At 46.1% G+C, this 18,435-nt stretch overlaps 1 protein-coding gene across 1 annotated transcript in view; it reads left to right on the top strand.

The window, feature by feature from the left end:
- The window catches only part of LRR1 (leucine rich repeat protein 1), a 191,844-nt gene that overhangs the window by 116,304 nt on the left and 57,105 nt on the right, over positions 1-18,435 (top strand). The window contains exon 3 of the mRNA XM_069637395.1: positions 16,649-17,376. Within this exon, the coding sequence (XP_069493496.1) occupies positions 16,649-17,376 (728 nt within the window). The remainder of the gene's footprint in view (positions 1-16,648; positions 17,377-18,435) is intronic.

Genomic DNA, 18,435 nt, shown 5'->3' on the forward strand with positions numbered 1-18,435 from the left:
CTCTGACCTAGATCCACCTCTGACCCTGGAAATGCCCGCAGTAAATCTGCATTCCACAATAACCCGAGCCTTCAAAGAAGCTGCAACTCATTTACAGCAAGCTAAGAAAAAGTATAAAGAAAACGCTGATTTGCACCGAAGTAAAACTCCTCCTTACCAAGTAGGAGACCAGGTATGGCTAGCAACGAAACATTTACCCCTCAAGGGCTCGCAACCCTTCAATCCCAGATTCATAGGACCTTATCCCATCAAGGCTATAATCAATCCCGTGGCCTTTAAACTGGATTTACCGTCCAACATGCGTATTCATCCAGTTTTTCATGCATCACTTTTGAAGCCAGTACAACCAGGGACCTGACTGTCCAAGCCTCCAGACCCAGTTCAAATAGAAGGGAAATTGGAATTCGAAGTTAGACATTTTAGACTCCAAGGTGTTAAGGTCAAAACTCTTCTATCTTGTTGACTGGAAGGGATATGGACCTCAGGAGAGATCGTGGGAGCCTAGTAACCATGTTCACGCACCTCGATTAATACAAAGGTTCCACCGGAGATTTCCGAACAAGCCAAAACCCCCGGAGGGAACAACCTTGGGAGGGGCCTTGAGGGGGGGTACTGTCATGATGCCTACCTCCAAGGAGCCAGGTCCAACCCAGCAACCGCAGAGGCAGGCATCATTCCCCCCAGGGATGTGCCAGCGGGCCCAAGCTGGGGCCCTTTGGACACAGTCCTGGCGCCTTAGGCGCCAGGCTCATGTTGGACCCCTGTCCTGGCGCCTTAGGCGCCAGGCTCATAAAGCTAGACATGTGTTCAAGTGTTTTAATGTGCACTTACCTGAGGCAGACCATGCTGCCACATCCAGGCCCTCTTGAGGCCTGAATGAAACTACTTTACCTGTGGGACTACTTTCCACCTGGGTGTGGTCGGGGAAGGATACATACCTGATCGGTGGAAGGATACATACCTGGAACTTCTTCCAAAGCTATTTAAACCACGCCCGATCAGCAACTCACGCTTCGCGTTGTTCTGCTCCTCGCAGCTGGACGCTCACCGTGTCAGCTCTTGCATCTGGACTTCAGCCACGCCTGTCAGCATCCTGGGTCGCCTGCAAAGGGAGATAAGAGAGAATTGGTAGAGAAAGAAGACCTTACCTGCTAAAGCTGCATCACAGAGACATCACACCGACGATCCTGAAAGGGAAGACATCATTTTTAAAAGCATTTCGCTTCGATCGCTGCAGCGCTGCATTTCACTCACCTTTCCTGGGCACCTCCATCTTCAGCAGCGATCATCCGGATCCGCAGCCACTTCCCAGAGCCTAGAGAGAAAAAGACAAGAACACAAGGTGAGAGAAGGAAGGGAATAGGAAAAGCTCAGTTTCCTTCTAAGACTTACCTGTTGGGTCATTCCCATTTCATTTCGGGTCCTGCCGCTTCCTTGCATTCCGGACCCCAGCCCCTATGGGGAAAAAAGACAAAGACATTGAATGAGCGTATGCAAAGACATTACCCGAACGCTCATCCAGAACTTACCTGTCATTTACTGGAACTGCACGTTTCACTTCGGGTCGGCGCCATATCTCCGGCATTCCGAACCCTGGCCCCTAAGGGGAAAAAGACATAAGCGTTAGCGCTTGCTGCAATAAGACAATGAACATTACTATTAAGCTTGAACTTTTGAACTTGCTACAGAACTCTTACAGCGCCTTACCTGAATAGTCAAGCTTATTTGAACTCCCATCAAACCTCAATCCAGTGAAGTAACTGGGTTTCAACGCGCCCCTGCATCAGAAGCAGGATGGAGAACTCGCCCTTCCAGACCCTAAGGTGAGACTTCACGGGGAATCGTGGAAGGGTATCGTGGAGGGTTGGAAGGGAGTGGGAGGCTTGAGCATTATTCCGTCAGTAGGTAATACTCCCTTTTCACGCACAGGGGAAAATTCCTGCGAGCCAGAGAAGCCAGAGTAGAGGGGCCCTACCTGTCCATCCTCAGAGTCCTGCGCTTCACCATTGAAGAAGCATCAGCACTCTAAGCCAGACCTGCGCCTCTGTGGGAATCAGGTGAGCGTGACAGTACGAACTTCAAACGCTGTGAAGTAATCTCGTGTGAATCCAGAAGAGTAAACAGATTTGACGGTCTCCACGAAAGGCACGTACAACGAACTGCTGGCCCATGCTCACCTTTAACCCGTGCCGAGGGAAAAGCCTGCATGTGTCACTTACGTGCTAAGGCCCTTTCCTCGAATTACACGCTGACGTGCTGTATTTTTAACGTGCGGATTCACTCTGTATCATGCTGACCACGCAAGAACACATGGAAGACCACGCTCCTGCTCAGAAGGCCATTTTCCTGCCCCACAGAACCCTGAGCTGCCTCCCACGAGCCATCTGCTGCTGCCTGCTGGCCACGTGCCCTGCTATTTGGTGCCTGCACATCAGCCATCTACAGGTGCCCAGTTGCTGCGACCACCCATGCTGGAACAGCTGGAACAGAAGGCTCCCGACTGGTGTTCCATCTCACCACAGCATAGACCCAATTGCCCACCCACACCTGCCTCGGAGGTTGCCATGTCGGGGCAAACACCATCTGAGGCCACTGGCAACCCCCAGCCAGAGAGGCAGAGGGCTGTCACCTTCTCAACCAGAGAAGTTGGCATTCTGGTGGAGCAAGTCCTGGGGCATTATGATGCCCTCTTCAGACGACCGTGCGCCAGGGAGGACGGAAGAGGGCCTGGTCGGACATCGTGGTTGCCATCAACGTGGAGGGGGTTGCAACCCGTGCCTTGAAGCACGTCCAGAAGCACTGGGATGACATCAGATCCAGGACCCTCATGAAGGCCCGGCGCCTCTTGCGTTCAGCGGATGCATGGGGAACCGGGTCTGACTTTCCATCGACCAGATGAGGGTCCTGGAACGCATCGACCCAGTGCTTCACCACCGGGTCGGTGAGTATCTGGGCTATCCCAATCCACACAGTGCATGTTGAGGTGTGGCAGGAGTGTGCAGCTTGGACATATGTCTGACGTGTGTGTGTGTGTGTGTGTGTGTGTGTGTGTGTGTGTGTGTGTGTGTGTGTGTGTGTGTGTGTGTGTGTGGACATGCCATGCTGCATGTGAGTGCAATCATGTTTGATGCACATCAATGATGTATGTGTTCCAATGCATGATGCCCAACAGCATGTGGAGATGCACACGTTAGCATTTCTGTCTATGTACTATGCCATGGTTGGGGTGTGACACATGGATGCTGGATCCACCTTCGTGCACAGCGGACATGTGCGTGCGTGTGTTTGACATGTGTGCGACTGTGATGCGCCATGGATGAATGTGACCCGGACATGTGGGTACCTGATTCGCAAATGTGACTTAGTTGTCGATGATTGCACTGTGACAGGTGTTGGAGATGTACAGATGCATGTCTGTCTGGTGGCGTGTGTGCAAGTGATTAGCACTCCCCATGTTGCTTGTGACATCATGCCAACCATTGGTTGTTCATGCAGTTACGTGTGTATGAATGCTGATGCCTGTTGCACAATACCAGTTTATTGGTGCATGTGTGTGGGTTCAAATGATATGAGTGTTGGGGACTGTGATGCCATCTTGAAATTTGACAATGCCACTCATGTGCAACTGTCATGTGTGTATCAGACCATTGTACAGTGCAATGATGCCTGTGTTCTGTTTCTCTCGGTCTGCAGCGTCTACTGATGAAGAGGGCGGAGGCGGTGCTGTGGAGCACATCGGCAGGGATCCCACCGCCAGCCAGAGACGCAAAGCCCAGCTCCCCTCCTATGTACTGATATCTTCCGGGAGTGAGGAGTCTGGTACCACTTCCATGGCCGCAGCTGCCGAGGGAACGTCCAAGAGGCGGAGGTTGGAGGTGGGCTCCTCGGCAGCAGTAGGGGCAGCTGAGCCTCTATGGGGGCCTACGGAGGAAGATGGCACGGAGTCATCCAGGTTGGTGGGGGGTTTTGTTTAGGAGGAGGCCGTGGAAGCCCCATGCACTGGGCCTGGAAGGGGGGATTCCACTGGTGCAGTCCAGGGACAGGAGGCAGCACAGGCCGCCGCAGAGGTGCCTGTGTGTAATCCTATCCCCGATCCTGTGACTGCATTATCCCGCACCAGCAGGGATGCCCAGACCCGTTTTCAGGGAGGGGATGCGCAAACAACTGGCCTTCCTCTCCCTGCGAACGTGGCAATCCGAGGATTGAGCCTGTCGTAGCTGGTGTGGCGTTGCGCCAACGTGGCATTCGGGATGACGTGCAGGGTTCTCGTGAGGACCATGCACGTCATTTTGAATACCTGTTTGGCCGTGTCGCACTACTAGGACAGGTCGTCGGCACTGGGTTCCTCCGTGTGCTGGATCTTCTTGTGACCCCCCCTGCTTAACTGCACCCCCTATGCGCCAGTCGTCCTCTGTGCCATCTTCCCACCCAAGTGTCACCTGGGCCCTCTGTGGAGCTGGTCCTGAGCCAGCGGCCAGGCTGGTGGAGGATGCATCCCTGCCACAGTCGGGAGTCGGAGGTCCAGCAGGGGTGGTCACCCCACCAACTGGACCCCAGCAGATGGAGGACGTGCAGGCATCATCAAGCAGGGCACGTGCACGATAGCACCAGAGGATTCCATCAGCCTGGAGGCCGTTGTGGTGCCAGAGGCAGTTGTATTGGAAGCAGCAGCAGGCTCCGCGTGGGAGCAATTGTGGCTCGGGCCATCAACATCCTGGGGGCAGGCATCGGCCGGCGGGCAGTAGGACCCAGGATTGGGAGCGTCTTCCGCGTGGCAGCGGTTGGGCCAGCAAATAGATGCGGAGTGGCCGCGGGCGGAGAGGGCACTGCTCACAATGGTCAGGGCGGAGAACTCCATGCACCGGGCTTTAAGGCGGGCTGAGTGCCTCGAGGCAACTTGCCGGGAGTTGGAGGAGGCCATGGTTGCATCCCTGTGAGACCTCGAGGCCAGGAAACGGGCCCGCCTCCAGAACATCGACATGGAGTTCAATGATGCCCTGGCCGGGGACATCAATAGTTGAGCCGTCTGACTAGCCTGCCGCCTTTGTATATAGTTATTTAGTTTTAGGTTTTATTTGCTTTTTATTATGATTTGGAGTCCACGGACTTTGCTCCACTTTTTGTATATAGTTGTATTTTAGATAGGGTTTTTGGTAGGTTTCCTTTTGCTTTGGGATAATGGACCCTTCAGACTTTCATTTTCAATATTTCCGGACATGTACATACATACTTTTTTAGATGTTCACGTGGAGTAATGTTTTTTATGCTTTTCAATTTAGGAGTTCTTTCTATGGACTTTGGGGAAGGACCACTGTTCTTTTTTCATGTTTTTGAATTTTGTTTTTCCTTGGATTTAACTTTCTTTTTCATATTGCAATCATAATTTCTTCATTTGCATGTGTAGTTTTCTTTGTCATTTGGTTTTGTTTTTAATCCATTTCATTATTCTTCATTATTAGTATGGTCTACTATGATTTATTTCATGCATGTCTCCATGAGCATTGGCTCAGTCATGTGTTGCCAATGTATGGCTCTGTAGGACATTTGTTGATGGGCATGCTGTTTCTTTTCAGACTCTCATGGCATGGGTAATTTACTAGGGAGTGGGTGCGATCGTTGGGTGTTTGTACTGGGGGGCGGGATTTGGGTTGGCATTAGGGCCATGGGTCTGTATTGTTATGACGTGGTGTTTGGGGGGACATGAGTCGGGGCCTGCTGGCAGGTTGCCATCACTGGGGGTGGGGTGGCATGTTTTGGGGCTCCCAAGTGCATGGTGCCATGTGGCCTGCCTGTGGGGCATGGTCAGGGTGGATGGGCTGCCTGCGGGGCATGGAGGGGGGGAGGGGCACACGCGGGAGGGCCCACAATGCCAAATGGAGTGTGAAACTCCTCACGCACCCCCATAATTTGCGTACCCTGCTTGCGCCAGGCCAATGGCGTGTAAAACTCCCTGCGCACCCCTCGGAATACGCATACCCCGCTCGCGCCAGCGGATTCCCGTGTAAAGCATACTCGTGTACCCCCATATTCGCGCACCCGTGTGGTGAGGAGCCACATGTACCCCTTGCAGGCAGACCACACCACAGGGGAGACCCCTACAACCCTCCCCATGCCTCGCAGCCAGCCCACACCACAGGGGGGGGACTTATTCCATGCAATTTGCCTGGCGCGAGTGGGTTACGCATATTCGGAGGGGTGCGTGGGGAGTTTTACACGCGATTGGCCTGGCGTGAGCGGGATATGCGTATTCCGAGGGGTGCGTGGGGAGTTTTACACATGTTTTGGTTCTCGCGTGAGGGCCGAGTGGCGTTTTTAGCGCAGTTTCATTGTTGGGGGGGCTGTATGCGGGTCACTGGCCTTTGCGCCATGTAGGGGATTTGTGCGGATGTTTTTGGCACACGGGCGGGGTTGGGGGTATAACTGGCGCTGCTGCAGGGTCGCTGCGCCACGGCTGGTTATGGATGTAAGAATCCATGAATATGCTGTGCGTCAAAATGGGTCTTGGCGCACGCGGCTGGCGCACTCTCCCTCTGTGCGCCAGCCGCGTGCGCCACTTCTGTGCTTGATTCCATGAAATACCCCCATTGTTTCACAATCGTACAGTGGGTCTTGCGATCACACAGGATGAAATCAGAAAATAGGTTGTTGCGTGTAATTAAGAGCAGCGTGTTGTAACTTGAAAGAAAACTGTTGTACGCTAGGCACAGACCATTTGAAAAGTCACGGTAGCTTTATTGCACATATAAAAGGCGCATTTACTGTGGACTGTATACTTCGAAAGACCACACACCGACCATCCTCCTAAGCCCAATTTGTCTGATTGGTTGGAAAACGCACCGGGTCCTGGCTGGATTCGGACACTTGCTCCTTCACCATTTAAACCACTTGGAGCAGCTCTCTGAGTTTTGCTTCATAAAAAATAAGTATCTGAATCAGGCCTCAAAGTTTGCACTAGCCATTGACTTAGGATAGACTCTTGGGCGATTAAGAAATTATGTGTGTGTGTGGGGAATTGAGGAGGAGATGAGTAACCTTTTATGCCTGGCTAGTAGCTTGCACCTTGAATTTATTATCCATGTATAACGTCTCGCACTTCCTTTCCTTTGCTCATGCAACTTTACCTTACTGGACATAAGCGCGTTTTTTGGGGTATTCTGCCCAGCCATCTTCGTGGCTTGAATTTTAATGAATGCATTTTCTAGTTTACAAAATGCTCCATTTGTCCTCATGTTAAATATTATTGTGCCAGAAATACCTATGGCTAACATTTTGTTTTGGCTAATCGTTGGTGCTTTAGCGTGATTTATAAGCTGAAACTGTTGCAGCTAAGGAGAAATGGCATATGAGGAGGGACACAAAGCTGGTAGGTGTTTGGTTGTTTACCCACCCACTGACTGCCTATGGCCATGCTAATCCCTCTGGGCATTCCCACCCACGTCCTCAACCCTCAAAGCCCAAAACACATCCTCTTGGGATCTCTCTGAGCTAGCTTTAGCAAACCTTAGCATCAAACTTTGTGCTGGAAGTGCCTGCCAGTGTTTTTTCAAAGCTATCATCTGAGAGTTGCTGACTTTGTTGGAGCTGTAAACTCTCTATTGGTGTAATAAAATGTCTTAACCAGGTCTGCCTTCAGCCACTCGATTGTATAAGCTCTATGCATGTCCTTCACTGATGTCCTGTTAAAATAAGCATTTGCAAAACCAACCGTTTGGGATTGTGTATGTGTATTAGCCATTTACCAGCCACTGCTATTCTATGCCCAGGTACTTGCACCATTCTGCAGCAGCTATCATTGATGGACAGTCACTACCACTATGGCAGTGCCTGGCAAATGCCTTTCACATGCCTACACAAATGCCCAAACTGTTGGCATTGCTAATGTAAGTTTAATTTTGTTACTGGTAATTGTTTTGTAAATACAAGTTCACTTCAGGGCACAAGGTGGAGAAAGGCTATAGTGTTAAGGCTGTGAATGATCTTGACTTCTTTAATTATCCACATTGGTTATGCTATTTTGCATTTATAGAGCGCCTTATGTACCATTGGTATGGTCTGAAGGCGCTGGTAGGTTGAACGCCTTTGGGAACCGAAGTTCAGGTCAGTAGAGAGAGTCAAAGGTGCGTGTGAGCACCGGATATGTGTGCAGCTGGTGCAGTATTCGTGTAATAGCTGCTTTATAGCAGTAGGTGTGGTGGTTGAGAGGTCAAGAGTATGTGTTCGTTCTGGCAGGATTCATCCAGACCGATTGTGGCTGCGTTAGGCCTGAGGAGAACGCAGCCACAATTTACTCTGTTTGACTTGTGGTGTGTGATCCTGAAGGAAAAATATTACCAATCTAAGTGGGCAGATTCTTCCGTGGACTGGTGGAGTCGACCAATGAGGACAGTGTAGTCTATGGAGTCGAGGCCACAGAAAAGTTGCTTGTTGATTTGCAACAATATATTGCAGAATGTTCATTCTAATTAATATTTATGGGCATAGTTCCTGTGCTTCTGCCAGGATGGAAGCTAGAATGTTTCCACTAGAAAATATTTTTCTCGTATTTCTGTATTTAATTTACAGTTTTTTCTTTCTTCTGGTAACTGACACAGAGGTGAGGTTTTGAGATGTGTTGGCACCGCGAGAATTTTAGATGGTCTGCGTTCGTTGCACAGAAATATATACTTGGAAGGCTAGCATAAAAATGCAGCAAGTAATGCCGTCTTGTTGAATATTATAACAGACCTACAAGAGTTAACTAATTCTGACGTCCTTCTTTAAGCAAAATATTGCTCACAATTAGAGGCATGGACTTTCTTAGGTGTAATGCAAATGCTGGCATCAATTTGCACTTGCCACTAGCCATTGGTGATTGATAATTGACTCTTGCTGAGTAAGAAATTGTGTGCTGTGTGTATGTGGGGAATTGAGGGAGAGAGTGACTTTAGGCCTGGCTACTAACTTCCAACTTGTTTCTAGCCATGGTAAATGCGCATCTATGGAAAAGCAGGTTACAAAATCCAGCACGATTAAATCCAGCACTATTAAAATAAAAAAGAACGCTACTTTGCAGTGGTTAAATAATTATATTTCTTTAACAAGTTAATTTTGTTCTTACAATCTTCTACAGTAGGCAAAAGATTGATTAAGTTTCAGTGGGTTCATGGTCGCAAGGAGAAGTACATTCGTAATCTTTTTTCCCTGCTCCCCTTCCTTTGGCCGTAGCCAACAAGAACTCTGCTCGAAATAGAGTGAATAAAATTCCTCAAGATGAATTTGAGGTAAATAAAAATCTGTTTGTGGTGGGGCTGTTGACAAATGCATTTTAAATGTCGCCTCCTTGCATTAATTGGATAACAGTTCTTCCATATATAGCACGCCAGAATATTGGCTTGGGAAGTTATTAGAGCAGGGTTTGAGAACAGTTATTGACGCATAGCCAAATGACATTTCACATTCATTGTGAATCCATGGAGTCAATGTAGCATGTTCATTTTTCATGGTGTCCTCTAGGATGTTTCGTTGGTACTGCTTGGGCCTATTCCAAACTGAAATCCAATGCTATAATGTCGAAGATGTTTGGTACATTGAACTCTTTTTGAGTATAAAATTATAACTAAAGGATATCCAATTAGAAAAAGTAGACTACTGCGATTATTGGGTTGTGGGTCTGGACGCGAACGACTCCTGTTCTAAACAGCTCTTGAAGAGCGAGTTAACATTAGAAGGATGGGTAGTTGGGTCCTTTTTCTAACTGTTTTGGAGGCAAAGTAGTGACACAGGCCTTGGAGATAGACCGAGTAGCAGCCATATATGGACCAGAAGTATGGTGCCACAGCAAGATAGACACGTTAAAAAGAGGGGAATCAAACATTTCTAAAACCTTGTTTAACCTTCCTTCGAGCACCCCTAGTCTCCCTCTCATCTTAGAGCTAGGAATACTCTGGATTTGCTACAAGGTTGGATTAAGACCTCTACTATACTGGTTAAGACCGATTGGCAAAAACTTGTATCCCTATAGAAAAGCATGTTTAGATACTTTATTACAACCAGGTTCTTTAAATCTGCCTTGCTTTAAATGTATACAAAAATTATCTAAGGCTCTCGCTGTAGATCAACTATGGGACTCTGTCTTTGGAAGTTAATTTAGTAAGCTACCAAAAAATTTACTGTCAAATGTAGAGTAGTACCTTTCATGCAAACGGACCATAATGTTGCGATTTGGTTTAATCGATAATTATCTAGAACGGAAAGCCACTTTGACACAATAATCCTATTTGTCCAGTTTGGAAGATAATGGTGCACAACATTTATTCCTTAAGTTTTGATTGGGGATTCTTTCCTTGGGAGCATTTGTCGGCTTGTCAGCAAATGGGAGGGAGAGGACATTGTGAAAAACCAGAGGTTGTTCCCAGGGAACCCAAACCGAGGTGGCCATGGAAGGGCCATCGCTTTTGGATCCCGACCCTGGGGGCGGACAAGCGAGGGATGATTACCTGGGTTAAGGGGTCCTCAGGGAGTGGGGGAGAGACACCCGATGGTTAGATATGGTATCCGACTTTTCCTAACCCCTATCCTACATATTTTCTGGGGCACTACAACTCCTGTGATCCTTACCTCTATGCTGAAAAAGCTACTGAAACAAAGAAGATGAGGAACAAGGCTATGAAGATTACCCCTAGCACTTCGCCATGATGCTGACCCATTAATGAGGCCAGGCAGGGTCAGGCACTCGGTTTAAATCACACACACCTGCCATACATTAGCCATCCGTGTGAGAATAAAAGGTGGCGCAGACGGGCACACTTTGAGCGAGGCTGGGTACGAGAAGGAACAGCTCTTCCTGAGCTGCTGCAAACCAGGCTAAGGAGATCGGAAGGCCAAGGGGCTGTTTGAATGCTGAGGAGCGAAAGAAAGCGCGGCGAACAAGCTGTATTTCCAAGACACCATAAGGATTCGCAAAGTGAGTCCAAGAATATGTACCCTTGAAGTATTGCAAGGTTGCCTGTTCCCCTTCTCGGTGAACGACGGAGTTGGAGTGGAGCAGAGCCGTCATTGGTAAAGACCTTGATAGCCGCATTCAAGGCGAAGAAGAAAGAACAGAGATGAACACAACCGTAAAGTTACCGAATGTACAAAAGTCTGGTTTATGTTACAAGCGAGTGAAACTGTATCAAGCGAAGGTTACGCGAATGATAATCGCGTGAAGAATGATTCGATTGTTAAAAGCAACTCAAGTTATTACAACGTAACAAGAGTGGTTCTGCGGAGGTGAATCACATTAGTGTAAGTCTCTGTGAAATGTAGCACGAAGCTAAAGAAAAGAAAGCTGTAAAATATTTTGAAAGCGTGTTGATAATAAAGAAATGGAAGGTGCAAGCCCAGCCAAGGGAAGCCTAGGAAAGTTTGTGAAAGTAACTACAAATACCAGGCAGCTTTAGTATGTTGAGAAATCAACGTGTGAACTGTGATACGTATTGAACGGGACGTCGAAGTGGTCATGCATTGGAGTATCTAAAAACTGTGCAGTTTCAAAGTCTTATAGGCTAATGAGATAACGAGAGGAAATGTGGGGAAGGGATCCCTACAAGGTGAATATTGAGAACCAGAGTCATAAAGTGGAAATAAAAGAAGGTGCAAGCCCCACTGAGGGAAGCCTAATTGAAAGTGTGTTACAAAGAAAATGAATGACAAAACTTGAGTCCAAACAGAGCAAAGACGGGCTTGGGTCCTAACGAGGGAAGCCAAGGGAATTGCCCCAAAGGGAAAGTGTAAAGAAAGACCCACACTTGTAAGGGAAACCTGAGGGGTCTATTGGAGAAAGTGTTGAACTGTATGTTTGATTCAAGGCAAAGAAGCCTAAATAAACTGTTTTGAACTGAGAAACGCTTGATGCCCAAAAATGAACTGTTGAATCGTACCAGCAAGCCAAAGTGTGCCACATTGAGAGAACTGTGCATCCACCTATCCTTTTCTCAACTCGTGAGATCCCGTGCCTCGAACGTGCGCAAGGGAGTTTTCACCTGCTTCTAAAAGCCATCCTGACTTTCCTTTTGAAACACTATTTTCTTTTGAAGCATATTCCCTTTTCACATTTGTTATTTAAGAGTGAGAGCAAGGTTGGGTTTATAACACACACAATATATTTGACTAGACTGACTTGGACTTGTTTTCTTTTGTTAAATGGTAGAGACTACTCCCATTACAGAGCTAGGGCCAGTTACAAATTCTCCCAACCCTTTGACATTACAAAATAAAGGTTTTAAAAACTTGCATATTTTTGTGTGTGTCAACTGTTGATACCATGCCTTTCTCACAGTATGCAAATTATGTTTCAATCATGTTGAAAATATTTTACATTTCACAATGGTCTGCCCTGCTTATGCCCATTTAAGGTGAAAATACAGTGTACCAACTTTTAAACCATTGAATATAAATCAAGCATTATCTGTCTGCTGTCAATCTGATATGCCAATATTATATAGCACCTTGCAGTAACTAAAGCAAGTTTGGTACTTAAGGGGGAAAAGGTCTGTTCCATCTGTAGCTTCCTCAGCTGAATAAACCACGACTTCCTAAGGGCACAGATTGAATGCTTTTCTGTATAGATCCGTTATTATTGGAAATTACATTGTTTACGTACTTCTGCTCCGAGAACATTTCATGATTTCATGATGTATTGATAACTTTTGTATGTGATTTTATAGCATCATGTATACCGAAATCTATTTTGAATTAATTGAATACCCCCAATTATTTTAGAATTTTGAGTCATTTGTAAACCAGTCGTCCAGGCCAATCTGCATACTTTGCCCCATGAATGCCCAGTGTTCTAGAATTTTCAGTGTAGTCCTTTGATAGTATCCAAATTGACTGTTTCATAAGTCCTTTGTTGGAACTTAAAATGGCCCCATTGGCTGCGCCATGTGTGTTTGTCTGGCAATATGAGGTCCATTTGAGGCTACACTGAAATAGCCAGATAATCGTAAAGACACATTAGCTAATGTCACACCAGCAGTGTATAATCTTATTGCTTGGCGTGACAATTTTCCCAAGTGCATGGCAGAACATTTGATGTGGCTAATTGTAAGCCCCTACTCTGACACACATACTGAATAGAATCAGATCAGTGGCTATAGTACAACATAGAGTAGAAGCCATTGAGGTGGCATTGTCGGCATATAAAATTACGGGCAACCTACATTGGCGGTATAAATAAATATGTCCTCCAATTTAGGTGAAACTGAGGTGGTTTACAAAGAAAAATTAATTGGCCCTATTCAAAGCACCTATATACCTTTTTTTTTTATTGTTAAAAACAAAATGAAGGGGCGCGGACGTTTCAACAGTTGCCTGTAATCTTACTCTGGTGAATTGCCCCAATAAAGTTCTAGTAAGAGGGTAAACCTTGTTGTAAACCTGCTTTGGCAAGATATTACCACAGCTTGGACCTGTCAACGTAGCTGAAGGCTGTTGAAGGGTCCATGAAGGCACTTTGCATCAAGCCCTTATAGGTAAACAGATATTTAGAGACTACTAGGGCGTGGTTCAGGCACAGTTCTACGAATCCAGGTTCCTCCCTATAGCTATACTTGGTATCAGTCATGATTGTAATAGCAAGCCATTCTAACGTTCGATCAAGAACAAACTTCCCATGTTATTCAGAGGAACTAACCACGAAATGAGGCAGTAGGATTTGGGGCAAGCTCCTTAGCCTCTTTCCAACTTGGTGGAAATGTCTCCAATCTGCAAAATAAAGTGAGGATCCGAGAATTCCATGCAGTATATACATAGGTCAAGGGAAACCCCATCTGGACTAGAATTGTTTGGGGAAAGTTGTGCTGCTAAAGCTGCCCGAATTTTGTCCTACATGATATTGTTCCTTTTCTATTTTAGAAAGGGTTAAAATATTTTAGAAAGCAGAAAATGAACAGCAATCTCTTGGGATAGAGTTCTCTTGTTACACCGTCAGCTGTTGCCAATATATATGATCAGACTGAACATGCGCCATTACGGCTGTAAAATAATCAACGCCCTTCTCAACCTCCTGTGAATCATTCTCTGTTGTCAAGATTTAACAAATGGCCACGCAAGTCGTAGGTGTGATATTATGTGTGCATTCTGTCAGATTGTTTCCCGTGGCTAGTTTAACACAATTCAGACAGTTGCTAGGTGGTGTTTATAGATTTTACCCCCCCCTCCTTTCCGAGTGGTTACTCTTCAACGTTTTCTAGTTCTTATCTAGCCAACTTCTCGTTTGTAGTGTTCAAATCGTTTTTTTTTAAACCGCAAGATTGGTGTTAATTATCCTAGTCATAACTGAATGGGCCTCTGCTCTGATCGAGGGAGAGCAACATTAAGTTTAAGCATTACTGTGTGTCCTGAATGCACAGCTGTGACCATCTTAATGTGTGCCTCTCGGGTGTTAAATCAGGCCATCTAATATTCTGACCTGTATTACCAACTTTCATAATATATCTAGCGTCACTGGGTACTGGTTGATTAAGCTTACCTCTATGCAATCTTCCAGTTCTGAGCAGATCTCCCCACCGTACACTTGCAAGTTACCTATAGAAGCAATTCACAGCCAAGGCCCCAAGCATCCAGATTCCGGGCATATCTGGTACCTGGTTCAACTCTTCTTTGCACAAGAATACAGCACAACTAAGCCACGCACAGTAGCTGTGCATTATGTGATAAAACACACGGGAACCAAGAGTACACATGCAAACCCTTTATAGACTTTGTCAGTGTCTGTGGGAAGCTGACTAGGAATGGGATTTCATATAAAATGGGTACCATCATGGGTCCACTCAGACACAAGAGCCTTACTATTTCAGTACTAGTCTTCTCCAGGGTTCCCTAACTAAAGTTAGTTACGTATTAGTCTTGATTCCAGCTATATACGACCCTGTTTGCCACTTGGTGATCTGTTACTAGCAAGTATTTCTTATTCTCTGCTTCTACTCAGGACTGTTGTCGTGCGTAGGTATTCTCACCCTCAATCCTGCTGAGACAAAAATAATACAGTGCAAAAGAATTCTAACGAAGTATGTATTTCCCTTTTGATTAGTGTTTTTGTCATGCTGTGGTATTCTCATGCACCAGAAAAGGTTTGCCCTCCTTCGCCCCCTACTTTCATCTGCTCCAGATGTTCTTAACCTTCTGGCATGGTCACCTTCTTGGGCCAGTTGTGAGGTTTTCTCTGAATGTGCCTTCAGATGGTGGACAAGCCCTGCTACAGACCGCAAATATAACTGCCAAAAGCCGCATATGGACCGCTTTCCTAGTCAGCGTCTTCTCTTCCTGACTTCTGTGCTCCAGTTCATAATCGTTGTCCTCCCATTCTCTGGCCCTGTCTGTCACTCTTATCACAAAGATGCTGGCTGTTTTTATACTGCTGCTGATTATTCAATAATGACTTTGATTTGTATTTTATAGGCTTTCCCAACTGCCGGAGCATGTGTGGCGATTCCCCTTCCCCACTTGTCCCCTGTAATGTGTTCTCTCTTCTACTAAATGTTCACATGCACAGCTGATAATTGCTACCAACGCCTGTGGCTCTGCTCCCATTCTGCTCCCATTTTACGAGGCGATGGGGTGCAACAAATGTTCTGCAACGCGGTCTATCGGCTCCTCTTTAAACTGGCGTGGGAACACCACATTCGAATTCTATGTACTGTGGTCATGGTGCTAGTGATGGTAGGGGAGTGAGCAATGTCCCTTTGCCAGCGATCCAGGCTGGGCAGCCATTGCCCAAGATTCCTACAGCTTGGGGCCAACATGATGTGTTGTTCCAGTCAGGAACCTCCTCGGTGCTTCCTCAGTGAGCAGGGTTGGTCGGAGTTGCATAGGCCGAGCATTAGGATGAAGAGCTCTGTGGTCTTCATGGAGCACAGCCTTCAGGTGAGTCTTGCCCTTCCAGCCCCCCAAAAACAAATTGATATGAGGGGGTGAATCTAGATGAGTTCGAACATGGACATGTCTTCACGGCTGTATTTCCGGGGCTCCCTTTAGAAGTGATGCTCTGTTCTGATTATTGTGCGAGCTGGAGACTATTGCTCCTTAGAACTTAAGAGGACGACTGCTTGCCTAGTGCCACGTTGTGTTTGCTTTAAAGATGGCACCTGGAGATATGGCTAAACAGCGGAGTGGACCTTGGTAATGGGTGCTGTGCCTGCTGCATAGGAAGAAAAGGAAGGCAGTTCAGGGTGAGAATTGGGGGCGGTGAAGGAGAGGGGCTGGAGTTTGGCTAAAATCCTGGTTTTGCAGGAGAGCAGTATTTTCTGAGAATCCACTTGACCATCTACTGCTGTTGAATCGTATTTAGTGACTTGTATATTAGAACACGCATCTGTAAAGTCTGTTTCGCTTCGAGGTGATCTAGTGTAAATTCTCACCTGCAGACCCTTTTTACTTAGAACGGTCTGTGAAAGCTGATGCTACTTTGCTACTTTTATCTGAGCTACCACCAATATGTGGAATTAGCATGTATTTATTTTGGCTTACAAGCTAAGTGGCCTTGTCTACCGGTCGTCAAGAAAACTGTTAAAGGTTTAAAAACATGGATTAGTAAATTGTTGTCTTCCACTAATAATCGTGCTGTTTTTGTAAGTCACATTTTAAAAACATTGTCTTAATTTTAAACCTATCTTTCTTTCCTTTGTAGGCAAATGCAAACATTTTAAAGACCTTCCTTTCTGCAGTCAGACTGGCCAACCAAGGCTGTGATATTGACACATTACCCCTTTCTTCATTGACACCTGCTAAGACCTCCGAAATCGAAAAGCCTAGAATGAAGATGATCATTACATCAAAAAGAGATTACCCTCTAACCAAAAACTTCCCCTACTCCTTAGAACATCTACAGACCTCCTACTGCAAACTTGCAAGGGTTGATATGCGAATGCTCTGTCTTAAGAAACTTCGAAAACTGGACCTGAGTCACAACCATATAAAAAAGTTGCCAGCAACCATTGGAGATCTGGTCTGTCTTCAAGAACTCAACCTACATAACAATCATCTGGAGTCCTTTCCAGTTGCGTTGTGCATGTCTACTTTACAGAAGTCTCTGCAATGCTTAGATCTCAGTCAGAACAAAATTAAAGCACTTCCCATTCAGTTTTGCCTGTTACAGGAACTTGTTCACTTAAAGCTAGATGACAATGAACTGATTCGGTTTCCATTCAAAGTTGGGCTACTGAGCAAACTCCGTTTCCTTTCAGCTGCGCGCAACAAACTTCCATTTTTGCCAGCCAGCTTTAAAAAATTGTCTCTAGAAAGTTTAGATCTGTTTGGAAATGAATTTGAACAAGCCAACCCGTTAGTTCCGAGCATACAATTAACAATACCTTTGACTTTATTGGAAACTGCATCCAGGGCAACTCTAAACTACAGGTAAGAGTTCTTAAAGACATGTATTAAAATAACAGTACGTATGTTAGTATGTTTGTAGAGCGCATGCAGACCAGAATGCCTGTGTTGGTGATTTAGTGGCGTGTGTCCTTCAGGCAATTAGAATGAGAATCGGATTCCTAAAGACTCAAATAGTTTAGTTCAAGCGGCTTTTGTCTTAAAACGTGTCCTTCCTGCGATGACTAGATTGAACTTGCGAACTTTCAGAAGAACCAGACCCTTCAACAGAGGGCACTTATAAAATGTTGCTTACATAGCTATGGCAGGTTCTACTATTGCCATGAAATCCCAGCTGTTTTAAATCTAAACCCGGCATTGAACCTTGGATGCTACTGGGCCTTGCCGCACTAATTATGGGGGCGGGAAGGATGAGCATAAATCATTCCAGCATTGGGCTTGAATAAAATGACCGCACACAGCGTGCACAAAGAGGTGTGAAATGGCACAATAGGTAACTACTACTACAAAATGCTAATAGAATATTTGTCTTCCTAGGCTCCCACTGAATGTATAGACTTCTTTCGAGTTCTGGCATGTAATAGTTCTTGGTTTATAGTCTCAAGTGGATCTTCCAACTCCATGCGTCTTAGGGCATCTGCCCATTGTTGTATGTTATGTCTCTGCTTTGGTTTCGCACACACTTTCCAACCCTTCTAGTAGTATTTTTTTTCATTTCGGCTCTTCGGTGTAAACATTTCATATGCTACTAACCAGCCATAAAGTCACTTATCTACCTCACTTCTAAACATTTGCACACTACACAATTTCTTACTTGTTGGTAGTCGATTAGCACTCGCCAATTGATAGTGACGAGTTCAAATGTTAAGCCTTGCTGTTATGCAGTATTTCCTAAATTTAGTTTCTCAAAGACTTTAATCTGTTTAGGAACTTTCTCCCCTTGTTTCTGTATGACATTTTTCTCAAGGGCACTCATCGACATGAGGAACTTTCACTACTGGTTTCTGTATGCAGTGATTTCTGTCTTTATAGTGCAAAGGTGATTGGTACCCTAACTCCAAGTCCCAGCAAACGGTACTGTCT

The sequence above is a fragment of the Ambystoma mexicanum genome, chromosome 14 (assembly GCF_040938575.1).
Source record: "Ambystoma mexicanum isolate Mex_15411 chromosome 14, UKY_AmexF1_1, whole genome shotgun sequence".
In the NCBI taxonomy this organism is placed as follows: Eukaryota; Metazoa; Chordata; class Amphibia; order Caudata; family Ambystomatidae; genus Ambystoma; species Ambystoma mexicanum.